The sequence below is a fragment of the Trichomycterus rosablanca genome, chromosome 11 (genome assembly GCF_030014385.1).
Source record: "Trichomycterus rosablanca isolate fTriRos1 chromosome 11, fTriRos1.hap1, whole genome shotgun sequence".
NCBI lineage: Eukaryota > Metazoa > Chordata > Actinopteri > Siluriformes > Trichomycteridae > Trichomycterus > Trichomycterus rosablanca.
Genome location: NC_085998.1, coordinates 12,133,904 through 12,155,804, shown reverse-complemented (window position 1 = coordinate 12,155,804; position 21,901 = coordinate 12,133,904). Strand labels below are relative to the sequence as shown.

The window sequence follows — 21,901 nt, the reverse complement described above, 5'->3', positions numbered from 1 at the left end:
GATGATAATTTAGTAACCTGAGTAACTTATATGCTTATGGACAAATCTCCTTTACCAGTTTATAGAGGTCAAGGTTAATAATGAACAAACTACTAATAATGCATCCACAATACAGTTTAAGCATCATGTATATAAACCTGGTAGGTTCTCTTTTTAAACTCACACCTGCTACACCGTACTGATGGTGTAATATTTCTATTATTATGTACCAAAATAGTTTTTTATTTTCAGCCCTTTTTAGAGTTAAATAACCAGAATTACACCTGAATATTTTTGTATGTTTAAAATGTTTTTCTGGTTTCATGATGGATAGTTTCTAAGTATCAGACTACGATTTGTCAAGGTTTGGTATAAAGGTGAATAAAGCATCTGAGAACACCCCTCAATCCCCAAGGTAAATATTAATATAATATCAAACATCATAATGTGTTAAGCAGTTAATGGATTGTTATCCTGTTTAAAGTGTATTTCTGTCTCGCGTGTTCTCAGTACAGGCTTTAAACCTCCCACAAACCCAACAGGATGAAGCTCTTACTGAAAACGAATGAATGAATAAATGGACAAATCAGTAAATTAATGCATAAATCACCATGGTAGAATGGTAACCTGCCCAGGGTGTATATGTGTCTTGGACTCAGTGTTCCTGATATAGCCTATGGATAAATCAATAATTCTCTGTCTAGGTTGAATTGTCAAGGCTTGTGAAGAATGTGTCTGGGACAGACACAACCCCATTCTAAACCTAATCAGAATAAGGCACTAACTAAAGACTAAATGTACATAAAGGTCAGGTAAGAGCAGTGACTAAAGATGAATGAATGAATGAATGGATGGTTGATCAAGATAAAGTGATTAATAAAAGCTTAGTAAATTACCTGATAAATGTCCAGCATTTACTGAGAATGAATGAATGACCAAGATAAAGTGATTAATAAAGGCTTAAATAAATTACCTGATAAACATCCAGCATTTACTGAGAATGAATGAATGAATGAATGAATGAATGACCAAGATAAAGTGATTAATAAAGGCTTAAATAAATTACCTGATAAACGTCCAGCATTTACTGAGAATGAATGAATGAATGAATGACCAAGATAATGTGATTAATAAAGGCTTAAATAAATTACCTGATAAACGTCCAGCATTTACTGAGAACGAATAAATGACTGAATTAATTAATATCCCAGATAGTGATTACTGTAAAAGAGCAAATAAATGAATAAAGCATTGATTAAAGATGAATAAATACATAAATGAATGAATGAAGTATGAATAAATTAACTGATAAACGTCCAGCATTTACTGAGAATGAATGATTAAACATAGTTTAATAAATAGTACTTTACTGTTACCAATCTGGCAACACTTTTGACACCATTCTAACCAACCTGGCAACTCTACTCGTAAAGAAACGTGGGCAGAGAATTGGGCGACACTCGACTCCGCGCTCCACTCCACTCACAGCACAGGAGTTTGTACAGATCCGAAAGTGATTGCGGGTGCTAAAGTGGCATTCGGACAGGTACAGAGGAACTAAAGAGGGTTAAAGGAGTAATATACCATACAGGAGGAGTGAAGGAAACCCAAATTGGGGGGTATCGGTGTGTGGCAGCGGTGAGCGATGCGCTGGCACCATGGCGAAATGGTTCAAGGAGCACCTGGGATTCAAGAGCGCCAAAGCTTCACCGCCGGCGCCCCCGAGACCAGATTACCGGCACTGCCACGCCGCTGCTGCCGCCTACCAGCACCAGCTTACCGGCTCCGGGGCCGCGGGTTACCCGAGTCCCGCGCAGCCCGACATCCTCGCCGCCTACAAACTCCAGAAAGAGCTGGACTTCGAGGATCCGTACGCGGCCGGAGCCAACACTCCGTTCACCGGAGCTGCGCTCTCCGAAGTCAAATACGTTTCCCCCAAACACCGTCTCATCAAAGTGGAGACGCTGGAGAGGAGCAGCGGGAGTACCAGTAGTACCGGAGGAGGTGGAGGTACCACCAGATCACCGACCTCCCCTTCAGCCGAGCAGGAGAGTAAACAGGACAAGGTGAGTTCCCCGCCGTCCCCTCACCTGGCCGCCCGGCAGTGTAGGGTTCTAATCTCAATAATTTCTATAGTAATAACATAATACAACACGTGTGTGTACCATTTAAGTCTGAAGTTTACACACACTTGTCCTGGACATGATAATCTTAGGATTTTATTCATTTCTGCAACTTTTTTGTGACCAAATAATTAAAAAGTCCACTTAAAAGTTCCTTGTGTCTTTTCCTAACATTTTTTAGGTCGAAATACTCACAGGGCACCTTAGATTATTAATCTGGTGGTGGAAAAGTTCTATAATGTCTTGTAAATTTCTTAATTTACGTTAGGATTGGTTACAGCAAGTGACTTCTCAGTGCCCATACAAATAGACCTTGTTTGACTGGCTATTACTACTGAGCGGTCTCTTGTCTAGCAGCTATGGCCGTGTGAAGCCTGCTTGATTGTGAACGGTGCAATCTGTTATATTAATTATCACAGAACTGCAGTTAAGTCTATAAAACAACAACATGGGTCCTGGGGACCTGGGTTTTACCCTCGCTTTGGGTCATGCTCTGTGAAGTTTGGTATGTTCTTCATATGTCTGCATGGGATTCTTTCTGTTTTCTTTCTAGTTGGTGGATTAGTCACTCTATAATATGCCCTAATGTGTAAGTGACTAAAGGTGTAACTGTGTGTTGTCCTATCCGGCGTGTAGTCCTGCTTTGTGCCTACTGTTTTTAAGTGGCATTGGACACACTGCAACCTTGACTAGAATAAAGCGGTTAGTAGCAATAAGCAATTATAACATTTTATATTGTTTTATTTTATTTTATTTTTATCAAACGCTTTATCCTGGTCAGGATTGCAGCGGATCCGGTTTCACCGGGAAACACTGGGGGCTAGGCAGGAATACCCAGGACAGGGCTCCAATCAATCACAGGGACCCCCAGACACCAGACACAGCCAATCACGTCTGTGTAGACGCACGGCCGGCTGATAATATCGCCGAGATTCGAACCTGGATCTATTAATTTGCTGTACCGTCCAAGCACCACGTTTTACATTATATGGTAGTGTGATAATGCACATACACCTCATGACCACTTTTTAGGAGCTAGACAAACAACATGAACAATGATTTTAATGGGGAAAACTGTTACTGACATACATGGAGGTTCCTCTCCTGCAAATGTATATTTTAAACCAGAAGATATAGTGAGAGAGAGTTTATATATGATCATATAAATAATATAATATAAATAATGAATATTAAAATTATTAAATTAGTGTGCAGTCAGTGTGTAATAAGAAATCATGTGTATGCCCGTGTTATACGTGTGGGCTTGTGGAATATGACAACGGAGTGGCCATCTGAATATAAGAAATACACACTATACAGCACTATACGACTGCATTCCTAAAAAAGTTAGGAGTTTACGTCTTTTACCTACACCCGTTGCTAACAAGTGTATTAAATCATTTATATAAAATAAATTATTTGCAGGATGCTGGACTGGCATTTGGTCTGGTCATAAGAGAAAGCTGGAGGGTTTATAGCCACCTTGCTGCTGAAAGGGGGAAAAACTTCTTAATCATATTTAAATAAATAAATGCACTGTTATGTGGAAACTGATGATTTATTGCTGTCTTGTCAATTATGACTGACTTATTACTATCAGTTAAATTTGTAGGGTAGAGTAGTACAAGTCAGACTTGTGGTGCACATGGAAGTAAAAACCTGAAGAACAAGTTGTCGTCTGTTTTTAAGTGTGCTGTAGCGTCTGGTCTGAGCAGGGCTTTTGTTCAAAGAATCTCATGCCCACTCAGGTGACCTTTGACCTGTTTTACACGGTGAGTTCTTGTAAGGTGAGCTAGCCTTGATTACTTGGAAAAAAATGGTTAGGACTGGACTGATTAAGTTGTGCTCTTCTAAACCAGTATAATGTTAATACAAATATTGATTAGGCTTGTTATAATGATCTAACAGTTTATACTGACCACACTGTTGGTTTAATTGATTGAATGCGTTTTAGTCCAAAATTAGGGATGCAAATTCGGCCAAATTTCTTCAACCGATAACTGACGGTCCTTAGTTGATGCCTAACCATTAATTGACAAGCTTATAGCATCACAGTACAATATAAAACACATCACCAAGCTTTATATCAACAGGTCACATGTGCTTTATTTAATTGAAATGTTTTATAGTGAACATGGCACTACTGTAGTACAGTTAGATGACTATGAACCAGTTAAACATTCAGAATGTAGACTTTAAATTAATATATTAAAGCTACTCCTGACATTATTATAAGATGATGAATATAGTTTTACATTTTCAGACATGATGCAAAATAGCCAGATCATTTTTTTTGAATTTTTTCTTTTAACACAGATTTTTTTTTAACACAAACATCTGTATTTCTGTGCTCCTTGAACCATTTCGCCATGGTGCCAGCACATTGCTCACCGCTGCCCACACCGATACCCCCCAATTTGGGTTTTCTTTACTCCTCCTGTATGATATAGCACTTCTTTAACCCTCTTTAAACATCGGAGTTTAACATGCAGTCTGATTTAATATTGACTCAAAGCAGTTTCTGTTTGTGATTTCAATTATTTAAATAACATAAATGCATAAAAGGTTTTTTTGGTTTGGATCTGAACAGCAGTGTTTTCTATGGACAAAATTGTGCACCTATCTGGCTCATGGGCACTAAGGGTGGGTAAGGGTGTCCAGTCGGCAGTCTGAACTGAGTCTCTAATAAGCTTGCTCTCAGTTCATATCAAGCTTTAGTTGTTGGAAATGAATTTACATGACATTTTAACCACTCTTATTCATCAAACACTGACTGCTTTGTTGGTTATACACCATCAGCCATACATTCATACACTCTCTGTCCATTTTATCAGCTCCACTTACCATATAGGAGCACTTTGTAGTTCTACAATTACTGACTGCAGTCCATCTGTTTTGCTGCATACTTTTTTAGCCTGCTTTCACCCTGTTCTTTAATGGTCAGGACCACCACAGAGCAGGTATTATTTGGGTGGTGGGTCATTCTCAGCACTGCAGTGACAATGACATGGTGGTGGTGTGTTAGTGTGTGTTGTGCTGGTATGAGTGGATCAGACACAGCAGCGCTGCTGGAGTTTTTAAATACCGTGTCCACTCACTGTCCACTTTATCAGACACTCCTACCTAGTTGGTCCACCTTGTAGATGTACTCATGTTCTCATTCCAGCAGTGACAGTGACAGTGACATAAGCTGCTGCAGTTGTTGTGCAATACGTGTAAACTTTGTACTTGTACTCTTTTTAGTTTCTCAGTTTGTTCAAAATTTTTATTACTTATCTTAGTTTATTCTACTGTATATTATTCTATATTTTATTCTATTTTATTTTCTTCATGTCACACACACCGAGACCTGGGAAACTGTATTTCGTTCTATCATGTACGTGGTTGAATGACAATAAAGCTGAGTCTGAGTCTGAGACAGTGAGGTGTTTAAAAACTCCATCAGCATTTCTGTGTCTTATTCACTCATACCAGCACAACACACACTAACACACCACCACCATGTCAGTGTCACTGCAGTGTCATTATAAAAGGTTGTTTCATACAACATTATTTTATTTTAACAGTGGTTTTGTTGTAAAAATGTCACACCACAATAACTGTAACTCATCTTATTTTGAATTCACATGGCCTTGACATTCCTCTGAGTATGAATTATTTCTCATGATCCCACTAATCCATCGTCAGCGGGCCGAGCGTTTCACAAACTCACCGGCGTGTTTGTTCAGCGACGTCATCATGCTACAGTTTGACGGACTGTGAATGGAAAACAGCCAGGAATGTTTGACTTGTGCAAACTGTGTCACTGATCCCAGACTTCCTCTTCCTTTCAATCATAACTGCCGCACCTTTGTAAGGTGTGGCTCGCTGAAAACTTACACACACACATACACACACACATTGCACACACACACACACACACACACATACACATTGCACACATTATTTCTCAATCCTGTTGTTGTGGTATTTATGCCGTGTACGTTGAAGTGTTTTTTTTCCCGCTCTAACACACCCAGCAGGGTTTGGTAGTGAGTAAGTCTATATATGCATTAGTCTTAAATTTTTCTTTGGATTTTGGCCAATTTTAGGGCTGATTTTTTAATTGCATTTTAATTACTTGATTATCGCATCATAAATTAAATAATGAAATTCGTTTTTTACTGGTTTAACTTGGCTGCGCAGCCTGAGTGACTGTGTGAAAATGTCTTAACTGAATTTAAAAAAAAGTAGTGAGGTGAAAGTCCAATATTTAGGAGCCTAAATAGGGTTCAGGTAGATCATGGTACACCAGTTGGTCTTCTGTGTGACCTAACTTTAACATGCATTGTCTAGATATTGGTAGCTTAGGTCTGAAAGATGCCATCTGTGACCAGGAGTCCATTAAAGTATAACTTCAAGTGGGAGTTAATTAAAAAAATGCTACACAAATACAGTAATCTGTGGGCATTCGGGTAGCACAGTGGTAAAACACGCAAACACGCTAGCACACCAGAGCTGACACCTCAAACTCCTGAGTTTGAGTCTCAGCTCTGCTACCGGCAGGCCAGGTGTCTGTACGGACAATGAGTGGCTCGTCTGTTGGGTGGCATTGATGAAGGGGGAGTCTAAATGAAGACCAACTATTTGCTTGTTTTTAATGCTTGGTGTACCATGTGACCTAACTTTAACATGCTTTGTCTAGATATTGGTAGTTTAAGTCTGGAAGATGCCATCTGTGACCAGGAGTTCATTAGAGCATAACTTTAAGTAGCAGTTTTTAAAAAAATGCTACACAAATACAGTAATCTGCGGGCATTCGGGTGGCACAGTGGTAAAACACGCTAGCACACCAGAGCTGACACCTCACACTCGTGAGTTTGAGTCTCAGCTCTGCTACCGGCAGGTCAGGCACCTATACGGGCAATGAGTGGCTCATCTGTTGGGTGGGATTGATAAAGGAGGAGTCTAAATGGGGTTCAGGTAGATCATTGAAGACCAACTATTTGCTTGTTTTCAATGCTTGGTGTACCATGTGACCTAACATTACCATGCTTTGTTATGTATCCAGGTCAGCAGCTGTACAGAGGTTGTGAAATGCAGTCAGGTAATTAGATACAACTAGATTAGGAGGCAAAAAAAATCACACAGTTCACTAATTATATATCGTTAAAAACTAACAGTTGTAATATTGGCTTGTATGGTTATCACACTCTGAATTTTGCATTTTGTTTACCTCTACTTCAGAATATGTAACAGCTGGCGTGTAATTAAAATCTGGATGCTATTTTCTTGTAATTGGAGCCCAGCTGTGTTTTGATCACAGAAGCAATTGAAGCTTGAGACAAATATGAGAATGCAGTGAATGCTGTTGAGCATTAGTAACACTGTACAGTTAAACTGGAGATACCATGTTATTCTGATTGGTGAATTATGAGGTGCCGAATAATACATAAACCAGTTATCTCATGTAGTTAACATTAAATGTTAACATTGCTTTATCCTGGTTAGGGTTGTGGTGAGTTTAATTTACTTGGAATTACTGGGCACAATGCATTAACACATCTCGGACAGGACTCCAATCCATCACAAGACCTCTGTTATCTACCCCTGAGACACAGACATCATGTCTGTGTGTAAAGGCCGACCGGTCATTAGCACCACTGGGGAATCATACCCTTGATCTCTTGATGCATGCTTTATAATCCAGATACATAAAGCCACAAAGTTGAATCAGTTCATTTAGACATAAAGTTTGGTGTGGAGACGTTTCGTCACTCATCCAAGTGACTTCTTTAGTACCCTGGATCCTAGCAGTAGAAGGCTAGTGTAATTTTTTTGCTGCAGCACCTGAGCGAATGTAATACGAGGGATCTTCAAAAAGTTTCAGCACTTTTATATTTCTGTTGGGAATGGTGAGGGTGGGAGGAGTAGTAATCGGTCGAGTCTGAGACACTGAGAAAGAGCTTATAATCTGGATTTAGACCCTGAAAAAAGCTTTTTTTCCCCTCAAAAAAGCTTTTTTTTAATTTTTTTTTTTTTTTAATGCATTTTCTCCCCATTTTCCTCCCAATTTAGCACACTCAATTTTGTGTTCCGCTGCTGATAGGTGCGAGATTGCATCCGAGGAAAGCACGTCACTGTACACGCCTCTTCCCGACACGTGCACAGCCCTCCTCTTTCTCGCCCATGCATTCTGCACAGGCGTCTCTTCCGCCAATCAGGGTCCTTACACAGCGTTTAAAGACCCACCCACCCACACATAGTCCGGCCCCCACCCTGCAGATACGGTGGCCAATTAGTATCTGCTGCAGGCACTGCCAATTATGCCAGCTAGATGGCGCCAAGCTGACCGGTGGCAACACCGAGTTTCGAACCGGGGAGTTCAGAAACTCGGTGCTGGTGTGCAAGCGGAATATCCCGCTACGCCACCTGGGCACCCCCTCCCTTTTTCCCGATTTTTAGCGCGTTCAATTTATACCCAATTGCGCTATTGCAAAGTGCTTCCTCTCTACTGGAGCTGACCCCTGCCCCGATTGAGGAGAGCAAGACTGTCACACGCCCCCCTGACACGTGCGCAGTAGCCGACTGCGTTTTTCACCTGCACGATGCGACGTCATATGCCGATCAGCTTTATGCATGTTCAGTTATAAGCAGTCCCTATCCGGCTTGTCTTACCCTATGAACAACAGCCAATTGTTGTTCATGCAGCTGCCCAGCCCAGCCGAATGGCAGAGCTGAGATTCGATACAATGTATTCGAAATCCCAGCTCTGGTGTGCTAGTGCGTTTTACTGCTGCGCCACCTGAGCGGCAGCTCAAAAAAGCTTTAAGGGAAAGAAGATTTTTATGTGATGATGATGTGAAAGCAGCTCTGCATCACTGGCTACGCGCTCAACCAAAAACCTTTTTTGCTGATGGCATTAAAAACTTGGTAAGACGCTGGGAAAAATGCATCAGAAGGTGTCTATGTAGAAAAATGATGTTATTTGTTTTAAAATTCTTAATAAATAGAGTTTAAAACAGTAAGGAAACTTTTTGAAGAACCCTTGTAATATAAATAGAAGGCTTTATTTTCCAGGACACATAAATGCTTTACTGCCAACACGTTCAAACAACCGTCTTCTCATATGATCATTTTAGAATCCAGATGACTAATGGAAGTTGTTGGGCTGGGTTTCCTTCAGGATGTCAGTGCCCTTATTCACAGTGCACTAGGGTTCACTTGATGAATGCAGTGGTCTGTATGCTATTGTCTTTGCAGCCACTAGATCACAACCTAATTCAACACTTGTGAGAGGTTTTAGACCAGTGTTTTTTGGTTGAGTGTTTTCAACCACCATCAGCAAGCTCCAGAAGAGAGAACATGTTTCGGATGATTAGGGTTCTACCCCTCCAGTACAGCTCTAGATACTTGTAGAAACAAGGTGCTTGAAAGTGTTCTGATGGCTTGAGGTGGGCCAACACCATACCAACACACATGATGTCAGGTGTTTCCTTAATTCATCACCCACATGTATGTACCAGGACATAAAATGTGGAGGTTTTTGGCTAAATAGCCGTATTTAATAGTGCTGCTTTGTGAAGCATTTCCGGACATCTGGGCTTGTGTTTGCAGAATGGAGTTCTGAGTGAGATAGACTTGCATTACTTGTTCGCTACATTAGTCTTGTAGCTTTAGGGCATAACTGAAGGAACCCGAACACCCCCCCACCCCACACACACACATACACACATACACACTTCCCGCCTCCAAACATGGATCAGCTAAAGCTGATTGCTAAGCTATAGCTAGTTCCTGCTGCCAACTATTGATGTATTGTTGGTTTTGTGTTTAAAACACAACAATCACCAGGACCCTATCCGGCTTTTTTAATATCCCACCCCTATCTGAACAACAGGCAAATCGTTGTTCATGTGGAGATTCGATATGATGTATTCGAGATCCCAGCTCTGGTGTGTTTTACCGTTGCGCCACCTGAGCTGCCAATATTTTGCGTTTTAATGGTAGTTTCGTTTTAGCTTGTTATTATAATAATAATAATTGATTTAATTAATAGCTTGTTATTATTACAATAATAATTGATTAAATTAATAGCTTTTTATTATTATAATAATTGATTTAATTATAGCTTGTTATTGTTATAATAATAATTGATTTAATTAGTAGTTTGTTATTGTTATTATAATAATTGATTTAATTAATAGCTTGTTATTGTTATAATAATAATTGATTTAATTAATAGGTTGTTATTATTATAATAATTGATTTAATTAATAGTTTATTGTTATAATAATAATTGATTTAATTAATAGCTTCTTATTATTACAATAATAATTGATTAAATTAATAGCTTGTTACTATTATAATAATTGATTTAATTAATAGTTTGTTATTGTTATAATAATAATTGATTTAATTAATAGCTTCTTATTATTACAATAATAATAATTGGTTAAATTAATCGCTTCTTATTATTATAATAATTGATTTAATTAATAGCTTCTTATTATTATAATAATTTATTAAAATAATAGCTTATTATTATAATAATTGATTTAATTAATAGTTTGTTATTGTTATAATAATAATTGATTTAATTAATAGCTTCTTATTATTACAATAATAATTGATTAAATTAATAGCTTGTTGTTATGTTGCTTTTGAGCATAGATGGCTGGCATGTATTTAGCTTAAATTTTTAGCTTAAATAGCTTAAAAGCCCATTTAAACCAGTGAACAGCTAATACCGCTCTGTGTTGTGTTTTTTTCCCCAGCAGGTTAAATTATCAGTTGACAGTTGTATAAATTTTTGGCCGAGCTCTGATATCTTTTTTTTTTTTCCAGGACAGTCAACATGAATCAGTCATGCCTTCACTCGTATTAACATGGAATTATGTCACGCCTTACAGTAATGAGGGTATCAGATGTATCAGGCTGAAGCAGAACAGGCTATCACACGTCCTTCCTGCGAGACTAACGAACTCTTGTCCATCTGATAGCGCAGAAAGACCAATTGATGATTTAATTACTTGACTGGTGGAGGCTAATGATATAAACGCTTACCTAATGTGCGGAATGCCAATAACTATGCAGGGTGTTTTGTATAATTGTGAGCTCAGCCGACAACAGCGATAGTCTAATTTCAGTTCATTTAGAACATGGATGCTTCTTTTAGTTTATTCTAAAAGCCACTGGATAACTAGCATATAGATTATGGGGGAAAACAGCATACATTCTGCTTCATCTTGACTAGGGTCACAGTAGTTTCAGAGGCATCCTGGACACATTAAGTGCAAGGCTTAAAAATACACCGACGAGGCATAACATTACGACCACTGACAGGTGAAGTGAATAACTGATTATCTCTTCATCACGGCACCTGTTAGTGGGTGGGATATATTAGGCAGCAGGTGAACATTTTATCCTCAAAGTTAATGTGTTAGAAGCAGGAAAAATGGGCAAGTGTAAGGATTTGAGCGAGTTTGATAAGGTCCAAATTGTGATGGCTAGACGACTGGGTCAGAGCATCTCCAAAACTGCAGCTCTTGTGGGGTGTGTTGATAGATACTGCAGTGGTCAGTATCTATCAAAAGTGTATTTTCCCAATTTTCCTCCCAAACTAGTCGTATCCAATTACCTGATTGCATTATGCTGTCCTCTATTATGCTGTCCTCTACTGATGTTGATCTCCACCCACTATTGAGGAGAGCCGAGACTGACACACTCGCCCCCCGACACGTTCGCAGTAGCCGACTGAACCGGCATGAGGCCAGTTCATATGCGATCAGCATTGTGTACGGAGAGACACACCCTGATCAACAAATTATCCATCGTCACTGTGCAGGCACCATCAATCAGCCAGCAGAGGTCGTAATTGCATCAGTTATGAGGTCCTGTCCGGCACCCTCCCTAAAACAACAACCAATCATTGTTAACGTAGGTGCAGAGCCTGCCGGATGGCAGAGCTGAGTTTGGAACCGACGAGTTCGAAACATCTGAGGCTTTCTTGACCAGCATCAATACCCAGCCATACAAATGCTCTTTTGACTGAATGGGCACAAATTCCAGCAGACATACTTCACAATCTTGTACGAAGCCTTCTCAGAAGAGTTGTAATAGCTGAAAGATCACATAGAGGTCAGTCCAACAAGCTCATGGTCAGGTGTCCAAATACTTTATCGCCATCTATTGTTTCAATGAATCATGCATTAATGAGTACATATTTATCCTTGTAAATAAATGAGGATGTAAATAAGTGGTAATTGCTTGAAATCTGCTAGCAGTTTCTAGCTGAGACTTCATAATGCTAAACAACGGGATAAAGGTGACGTCTGAGCGCCACACATTATTCCACCTAATGTGTTTTTGTTTATCACGATGAGATGTTCATGAGTGAATAAGTTTAGTAGATTATCAATTAGCGTCTTGCTTTAGCGCTAATTAAAGCTAGCACTCCTCCACTGACTCGTACACAATCTACTTTCTTCACTCTCAGCACAAAGTGCTCAAGGTCGCCTCAAAGTGAATTAGTCAAATATAAACAGCAGATAATGAAAGCAAACAAACTCCCACATGCAAACAAGCGCACACACACACACACACACACACACACACACACACACACACACACACAAACACTGAGAATTTGCTCTGGTCGTCCTTGCTCGTACCCGGCTCTGTGTTTATATTTTTAGCTCACGGGTGTGGTAATGCATTTTACCTCAGTTGGCATTGCATCATCGCTAATCTGCATTTTCAGGACACTTCGTCATCTAAACAGAATGAAAACACTTAGACACACATTCTTAAACTCAGTTAGTCATTTTATATCATTTAATTATTTATTAGGCCAAAATCTCAACTGGTCTGTCGCTTTTCCACGGCAAAATTACAGGTTCTTGACCATAAAATTGGTGCCGGCCCTATAATGTTCCTGGTCTGGAACTGATGAGCTAACTGTGAGTCAAGCGGCCATAAGGCACCCTGGGAAAGGGGGTCTTAGTCTTACCGTAGTAACTTTTTTTTACCTGCATTTACAACTAAAAGCAAAAAACAAACAAAACAAAAAACGCAGTAAATACAGCAGTAATTAATCATCAGTGGTCCACTTGAGAGCAAACCGCTTTACTTGCAATATGGTCATCACGAGAAATACAAGATGAAATAAAAACGATGCAGCTTCATACCCTGATATGTGTGACCACACTTAATATGCATAAAATGCTCGTGCACACAAGCAGAAATCACAAAACGTGTGCACTGAGGTCACATAATTTGACGGATACACATGTTGGTGCAACTCCTGTAATCTTCGTATATAACAATCCCTATGTGTCGCACACTGACTGACAAAATGATTCTGAAGTCTACTGTTAGCTAAGCAGAAGAGAAGAGAAGGAAAGAAAAGAATAAAAGGAAAGTGTAAATGTCTCTGTAATGTGTCATAAAGATTTAGAGAGGCAGCTGCTGGGTACATCCCTGGGCTCTTCCGTAAATAGATATCTCAGTTAATATTCAGACAAGACGCCTGCAACGTAACCAAGGAATTGCAACACAGTGTTCGAGCTCTGGCATTTATAAAACACCTTCCAGCCATAATACTAAAGAAGAAGTTGTAACCCAATACAATCAAGGTGCCACCCTGAAGCTGTCAACGTTACAGCATGTTTTAATTTATTCCTCACCTGAATCATCAGACAGAATTAGTTACAAAACGGAAACACACCTCCAGCACTACTGCAGCTTTTTACCATGTGCCATTCAGAAGTAATTTCATAATAACTACTAGCAGTAGCACGCTCAGCTAATAGCCTAAAAAGTGCACTTCAGCGTTACATTTTAACCTGAAGCAGACAGAACTGATGACCACTGCAATCTGCAGGGAAGCTCATGAGGACAGAATGTGCGTATAATGTCGATTAAGGCATTGTGGGAGATATTTAGCCTTGATGCGATGATATCACTTGGCATTTTAGGACATTTAAGATACCGTATCAGCAGAAAACACATCTGTTCTTCTCACCAGTGGACTTTGGGGATTCTGCGGTGCTCTGTCTTCACTTATTATAAATATTGAACTTATTAATATTGATCTTATTCCCTCAAGCAAATGTGAATGTAGAAATCCCAAAACACAAGGTATCACGATATCTAATTACTTTTGGTTCTTCCAACATTTACATTTACATTTTTGGCATTTAGCAGACGCCTTTATCCAAAGCGACTTACATTACAGTTACAGTATACAGTTTGAGCAATTAAGGGTTAAGGGCCTTGCTCAAGGGCCCAACAGCAGCAACCTGGCAGTAGTGTGGGTTGAACCAGCAACCTTCTGATTACTAGTTCAGTACCTTAACCACTAGGCTATGGCTTGCCCCATTTAAGTGTAAAATTGATAAGTCAGTATGTAGACTGATGTACGGTCATGTAAAAGGTTTCCTATTTATTATATATGGCCCTATTCAGCCATAACATTATGACCACCTCCTTGTTTCTACACTTACTGTCCATTTTATCAGCTCCACCTACCATATAGGAGCACTTTGTAGTTCTACAATTACTGACTGTAGTCCATCTGTTTCTTTACATACTTTTTTAGCCTACTTTGACCCTGTTCTTCATCCTGACCATTGAAGAACAGCATGAAAGGGGGCTAACAAAGCATGCAGAGAAACAGATGGACTACAGTCAGTAATTGTAGAACTACAAAGTGCTTCTATTTGGTAAGTGAAGCTGATAAAATGGACAGTGCGTTAAGAAACAAGGAGGTGGTCATAATGTTATGGCTGATCAGTGTAAGTAACTCATCAGCCCAACTATAAATACATACCTGAAAAGTCAGAGACGATCGCTCATCTATTGCTGCTTTTTGAGTTGGTCATCTTCTAGACCATCGATAGATCATCGATAGCATCAATAGATGAGCGATCGTCTCTGATGTCTCTGACTTTACATCTACAAGGTGGACCAACTAGTTAGGTAGTTAGGTAGAGTGTAGAAACAAGGAGGTGGTTTTAATTTTATGGCTGATTGGTGTATATGACGGGTTTTAAAAGCGTGGTATGTAGGTGTGGCTTGGATCACTTCGCAGTAGTAATCATTTTTACACTCTTTTAGTGCGGGTGGAAGGTCAAAGCAGAGAAAAACCTCTGCTTTTAAATCTATCCAATTTAGTGTGGACAGGGGCTGAAGCTACACAGAATCATAATTTTCCCACTATGCCTTTCAAAATCGAGCTTTTGTTTCAATATGTTTGAGCCTTCATGTTGCCTGAAGGGAGTGGCTTTAAATTAAATTACCTTTTGACCAATGGCCTTAAAGTGCAACTACATTACCATTAATGCAATTACATGAGGTCGTTTAGCCAACGTGGCACATTTCATGTCCTTGGTGGTGCCCACCAGTGTCACTCTGATTTTATGTGATGAGGTCAGCAGAGCAGAGGCTAGGGCTAATTAAGTTAAAAGTTAACTTTTATACACTGTACTTTTTTTTATGAATCTCAGAATAAACATGATTCTTGAGTTTGTGGGTACTTCTGATTCATCCCACAATTGCCCCTAGCTGTATGTGTGTGTGTGTGTGTGTGTGTGTGTTTGTGTGTATGTATGTGAGAGAGAGACCCTGTGATGGATTGGTGCCAAGTTGTTTTTCATACCTAGTGCCCAGTGTGTGTGTGTTTGTGTGCTCCTTGACCCACAATGACCAAAACCAAGGTTAAAAATAAATGAGTCTGAGATCCCAAAACATCATGTCCTATCAAATTCAGTTCATAATAAGTATTAATCATCTTTTTTAATTGTTTTCACATTTTCCCCCTTTCCTTCTTAATTTAGTTGTATCCGATTCCCCAGTTGTAACCTTCTCTGCCCCCTCCAACACGTGCACAGTATCACACAATATTTACCATCTGTTTAAATTGCAGAAGCATTAAGGAACCTGTTTGACCATATCCCCCTTAGACATAACATTAAAACCACCTCCTTGTTTCTACACACACTGTCCATTTTATCAGCTCCACTTACCATATAGAAGCACTTTGTAGTTGTACAATTACTGACTGTAGTCCATCTATTTCTCTACATACCTTTTTAGCCTGCTTTCACCGTTCTTCAATGGTCAGGACCACCACAGGACCACTACAGAGCAGGTATTATTTGTGTGGTGGATCATTCTCAGCACTGCAGTGACACTGACATGGTGGTGGTGTGTTAGTGTGTGTTGTGCTGGTATGAGTAGATCAGACACAGCAGCGCTGCTGGAGTTTTTAAATACTGTGTCTACGCACTGTCCACTTTATTAGACACTCCTACCTTGTTGGTCCACCTTGTAGATGTAAAGTCAGAGACGATCGCTCATCTATTGCTGCTGTTTGAGTTGGTCATCTTCTAGACCTTCATCAGTGGTCACAGGATGCTGCACACAGGTCACTGTTGGCTGGATATTTTTGGTTGGTGGACTATTCTCAGTCCAGCAGGGACAGTGAGGTGTTTAAAAACACCATCAGCATTGCTGTGTCCTATCCACTCATACCAGCACAACACACACTAACACACCACCACCATGTCAGTGTCACTGCAGTGCTGAGAATGATCCACCACCTAAATAATACCTGCTCTGTAGTGGTCCTGGGAGAGTCCTGACCATTGAAGAACAGCATGAAAGGAATGCATAACAAAGCATGCAGAGAAACAGATGGACTACAGTCAGTAATTGTAGAACTACAAAGTGCTTCTATATGGTAAGTGGAGCTGATAAAATGGACAGTGTAGAAACAAGGAGGTGGTTTTAATGTTATGGCTGATCGGTGTACCTCTCAGGAGTGGTAGACTGGCACAGTAGACCTTGATTTATTTTATATACTTTTATACCTACTTGATTCAACCTAGTTGATCAACCGGAGAATTGTTGCAGGTATGGTATGCTACCTGCTACCTCTTGATTTTTTTCCTTTCTTCTTTAAATAGCTATTTAAGCAACCTCAGCTTATTTCCAAATGTCTTCTGAAGGTTTTTTTTGTAAAGACAACTTGGCAAATGACTTTAGGGTAATGATTTTTGACTCGTCACATAACATTTATCAGAGAGCTTTAATGGATCCATGCAGTGCTTTATGGCTGAAGTACAATAAAACAAACTTTATACTTTATAAATTAGAACAACCACCACATGCATTCCGTGTCTCAGACCCTGACAGTTGTGTCTGTTCAGCACCCAGCCAGGTTGGCGGAACAGCCGAGACTGGAACCTAACACTGAGAAGCGAGACGTGGACTGGCGTGCCACCCAAGCTCTCCATATTTTGGCTGTCATGTGTAATTTGGGAAAAGCACTATTGGAAATGTTGGGTATGGAAAGATCACAGATAGATTCCTCATTCAAGAGTTCTGATTTCATCAGCACAGATAATGTCACATATATAAAAATTTAAAATTGATTGCCACTGGGTCTCGCAACAGACTGTGAGTGTGACTGATTCATGCTAGTAAATAAGTCTAGGGATTTTCCTCCAGCACACCAGCAGTGGGATTCTTCTGGGCGCCCCTAGCAGGCACACTTGGCAGCGCCTGCAGCAGTTAAAATTGGTCACTAGTCTGCTGTATGAAAACCGACTGGATTAAAAAGAGGGTGGGATGTTCTATGCTGTGTAAGGACCCTGGTTAGTAGCCCGAGGCGCCTGTACAGAAGTGGAGGAACATGGGGATCAGTGTGTGACTCTGAATCCACTGAAGTACGGGCGAATAAGTAGATGATAGATAGACATAGATATACTTTATCTGTCATATATACATATACAGGTGTACAGTACAATAAAATTCTTTCTTCGCATATCCCAGCTTGTTTGGAATCTGGGGTCAGAGCACAGGGTCAGCCATCGTACGGCACCCCTGGAGCAGACAGGGTTAAGGGTCTTGCTCAAGGACCCAACAGTGGCTACATAGCAGAGCGTGGATTTTAACCGCCAATCTTCCGGTTCCGGTTGATAGCCCAAAGCTCTACCCACTAGGCTACCACTGTCCACTGGTGGTGGATGGACTGCTCACATGTCGGAGGGAGTGTGTGTCAGGCAAATATACCCTCCTCAGATGCAATTGGGGTCTAAGACTAATTGGCTGAAAAAAGGAGGAAATGCATAAATAAAATAGTAATAAAAATAGAAAGAATAACATTACAGAAATAATTAAGCACATTAGAGACAAACCACAAAATTTATTTTAATTAATTAATGAATTAATTTAATTATTTTGCAACCCAACCCAAACAATAACTCCATATAAGTGTAGCTATAAGGCTTGCAGTCAGATGGAGGGTTAAATTAGGTGTAAATGTTTGTGCTTTTTTACTAGTTATGGAGGGTGGCATGTCTGCGTGGGTTTATTCCAGGAGCTCTGGTTGCCTCCCACAGTCCAAAGACATTCAAGTGAGGTGAATTGGAGATTATCCATGCATCCATGTGTTTGACATTAAATACTTGAACTGATAAATCCTAATAAATAAATAAATAAATGAATAGTTATGGATGCAGAGTCGGGTACAATATTTTCCAGTCACTGTCTGACCCCGATATATTATATATTGTAGAGATGTTCTTCAGTAAGGTTTAGCATTCATTTTCTATAAGTTTTTCCATCTTCTACCTGCCGTCAAAATACCATAAAAAAGGTGGCAGGTTTCTCTATAATTAAGGTGGATGGAGCTACAAATCATGCCGTCCGTTCCCTCAGTGTCTATGGTAACACTAAGCACACATTTGCAGTAATGCGGGAGGTTTTTGTAAGAACTTGTAAAATGTAATTGAACGTGTGTGTTGAAGGAAAGCACATGATGGCCGAATCCTCGAAAAACCAAGCCAGCGTACGTGTTTGCTCAAGAATCCCACTCGTTCAGCTATTTTGTTAGATATGAGGGTTTCTGTACCACAAAAAAATAGTCTTTAAATATCCTGAATGCTTTTGTTGACGATTGTTTGTCAGATTTATGCTCATCTTTCCTGGAAGTGTCAGCGTGGTTAGCTGAGCTCCATCTGAGGGAGAAAACGCCTCCCCTGCATGACCATGATTCAGGAGTTACTGCGGTTTGGCTTAGCACAGATGCTCAACATTCCTAACCAAAATAGCTTCATTCATAACCTTCCCAGGGTTGAGGATGATGCCACCCAGTTTAAATACTACCAGCCAGCTGGCATCACCACAGTTGTCAGTATTATTAGGCCTGGGCGATATGATAAGTGTAGCATTGGTATTCCAAAAACACCTAAACATCAACTTTTTAGATGTCTCATTCCAGTCTCATTCATGACTAAAATTTGTAAGTAAATACGCAGTCAGTTACTTCTAACAGTGTGTAATGGGATTTATGACAGCATTGATGCCAAATGATACCCACTATACTTAGAAACTTGCATCATGATGGTGGCATTAAATATGGATACATCACCAGTCCTGCTTTAGTAATCAAAAGGTTGCTGGTTCAACTGCCACATTGCCAGTGTTGAGCCTTTTAAGCTAGGTCCTTAACCTTTAATTGTTTACAGTGTATACAGTCTCAATTGTTAGTCGCCAAACACTAAAATGTAATTGTACTTATCACTTATGTGAATATGTGATGCTTTGCTGTGCTGGCTCTAGACCTAATCCCAAGCTTAAGTCTGATACCTGGATTTGTTGCAGCCTGAAGCTCCTCTAAATGCAATCCAGGTTAAATAGTGTTAAACTGCAGAGTTCCTCGTTCCATCCCGTCTCAACGTAAGCACTAGGGCACTCATTCAGCACTCATTCAGTCGATGTGAGGTGGTCAGGGTTAAGTAAGCTGTTCTCAGCAGTGTATGCCTTTGAACAACACACACACACACACACACACACAAGAAAAAAAACTAAGCTCGGGATTATGATAAAAAACCTAGCCCACTTTATCTCCAGCAAGAGAACAGAGAGAAAAACTACAGAAAATAATAAAAAAAAGAGGAAAATGGCAGTCGTACGGATGAAGTGTGAGCAGTGGGAGGTATTTTTAACCACTACACTGGAAACACGGGGCCTGGCATTGTCTGACAGCACTTACATGCATCTGGTCGTGTAATTGGCCCTTGGATCTCAGCCTGACTTGTATACACTGGAGATGCTGTACTTACAGAGAGGCTTTTTGGGCAAAAAAAAAAAACATACTGCTGTCTCATTTTATTTTTGGACAAAATGCCTTGTGTGCTGTATTGTACTTTTCTTTTCACTGGATGTATTTAGAAAAAGACACACTGTATAGTTTTAACAGGACAACAGTCCAACCACGAAGGCACAATAATGTTCAGCTGGTATTTTAAGAAGTTGACCTAGCTAATCTTCTGACTTGAATCCTTTTGAAAATGTATGGAGAATCATATCCATATCCAGATTATCAGAATGGTTTTCTCGAAAGGTTTCCTTGGAGCAATCGGATATAACTAAACTTGCAGCCGTTTTCCACCATAGAAGTCTCAAAGCAATAGTTGTCAACAATACACAAGTATTGATGGTTGTCTCGGACAGTGAACACAACCAAGGTTCAAACCCAGGTCCTCAGAGCCTATTCTTGTAATCGGATATATAGGTTTGGGAAAGTGGTAGCCTAGTGGGTAAAGCTGTGGGTTATCACCTAGAAGGTTGCGTGTTTAAATCCTGGTTTAAAATTTTTTAAACTCAACGCCCTTCGTCAAGAAATCTGTACCCTTAAACTCAACATGTTCAGTTTGTTTTTCAAAAATTTATTTATTTAATTTCAAATTAACAATGAATGAACAATCGCTTTGTTCAGCGCACGGCTTGAGCGGTGCGGTAAAACATAATCAAAGTTCGAATATGAGACAAATCTACATTTGTGTGGAATAACCGTCAGATTCACTCTGAAAGCTCCACATGTATCTGTGTTTAGCTGGATTTTCCTCCTGTTTCACTTTTGAAACTTGTGTTACAGCTCGGGATTCTGAGAAATTGTATGGATCAGCTTTTTATTTCAGTGTTTTATATTATATTTGTATTATCTTCAGTGTATAAGTGTCAAAAACAACCCCATTATTTTACATATGCCTAAGATATATAACGGCACCATGGAACGCATTAACAGGCTTCCCATCTTGAAACTCAACGGCTTTTAAACTCAATGCCAGTCCCAGAACCAATTGATGTTGAGTTTCAAGGTACCGCTGTACAATGGCTGCACCTGTGCCCTGACTTCCAGCTTCCAAACAAGTTGGGATATGCTTGTAAAGAAGGGCGGCATGGTGGCTTAGTGGGTAGCACTGTTGCCTCACCGCAAGAAGATCCTGAGTTTGATTCCCAGGTGGAGCCGGTCCTTTTTATGTGGAGTTTGCATGTTCTCCCTGTGTCCACATATTTGTTAATTTATTGTCTAATTAAACTGATAAAGACAAGAGCTAGATTTTGATTTAAATGAAATTATATATCATCATTTTCTTACGAGGGTTTACTATTGATTGCAGCTGTATGTTATGGGCTACACCCACTTGAGTGGCTGCTGCACCATGAAATAAAATATTGTGCTGGATATAACCCTGAAGATACTGCTTAGCAAAGACATATAGATACAGAACAGGTAATATTTAATTAAATATGTACATTACATGGGCAAAAGTATTGGGACACATCTAATTGGGAAATGTATGTGTTTGTGTTTCAGCCAACAATTGCTAACATAAAGGGACATTGTAGCCAAGTGGTTCAGGTACTGGACTAGTAATCATGAGGTCACTGGTTCAAGCCCCACCACTGCCAGGTTGCTGCTGTTGGGCCCTTGAGCAAGGCCCTTAACCCTCAATTGCTTCGACGGT

General features: G+C 39.9%; 1 protein-coding gene across 1 annotated transcript in view; it reads left to right on the top strand.

The window, feature by feature from the left end:
• The first annotated feature begins 1,403 nt into the window (after nt 1-1,403).
• Nucleotides 1,404-21,901, top strand: part of zgc:158464 (uncharacterized protein LOC791139 homolog) — a 203,605-nt gene continuing 183,107 nt past the window's right edge. The window contains exon 1 of the mRNA XM_063005154.1: nt 1,404-2,045. Coding sequence (XP_062861224.1) covers nt 1,638-2,045 — 408 coding nt within the window. The 5' untranslated portion in view covers nt 1,404-1,637. The remainder of the gene's footprint in view (nt 2,046-21,901) is intronic.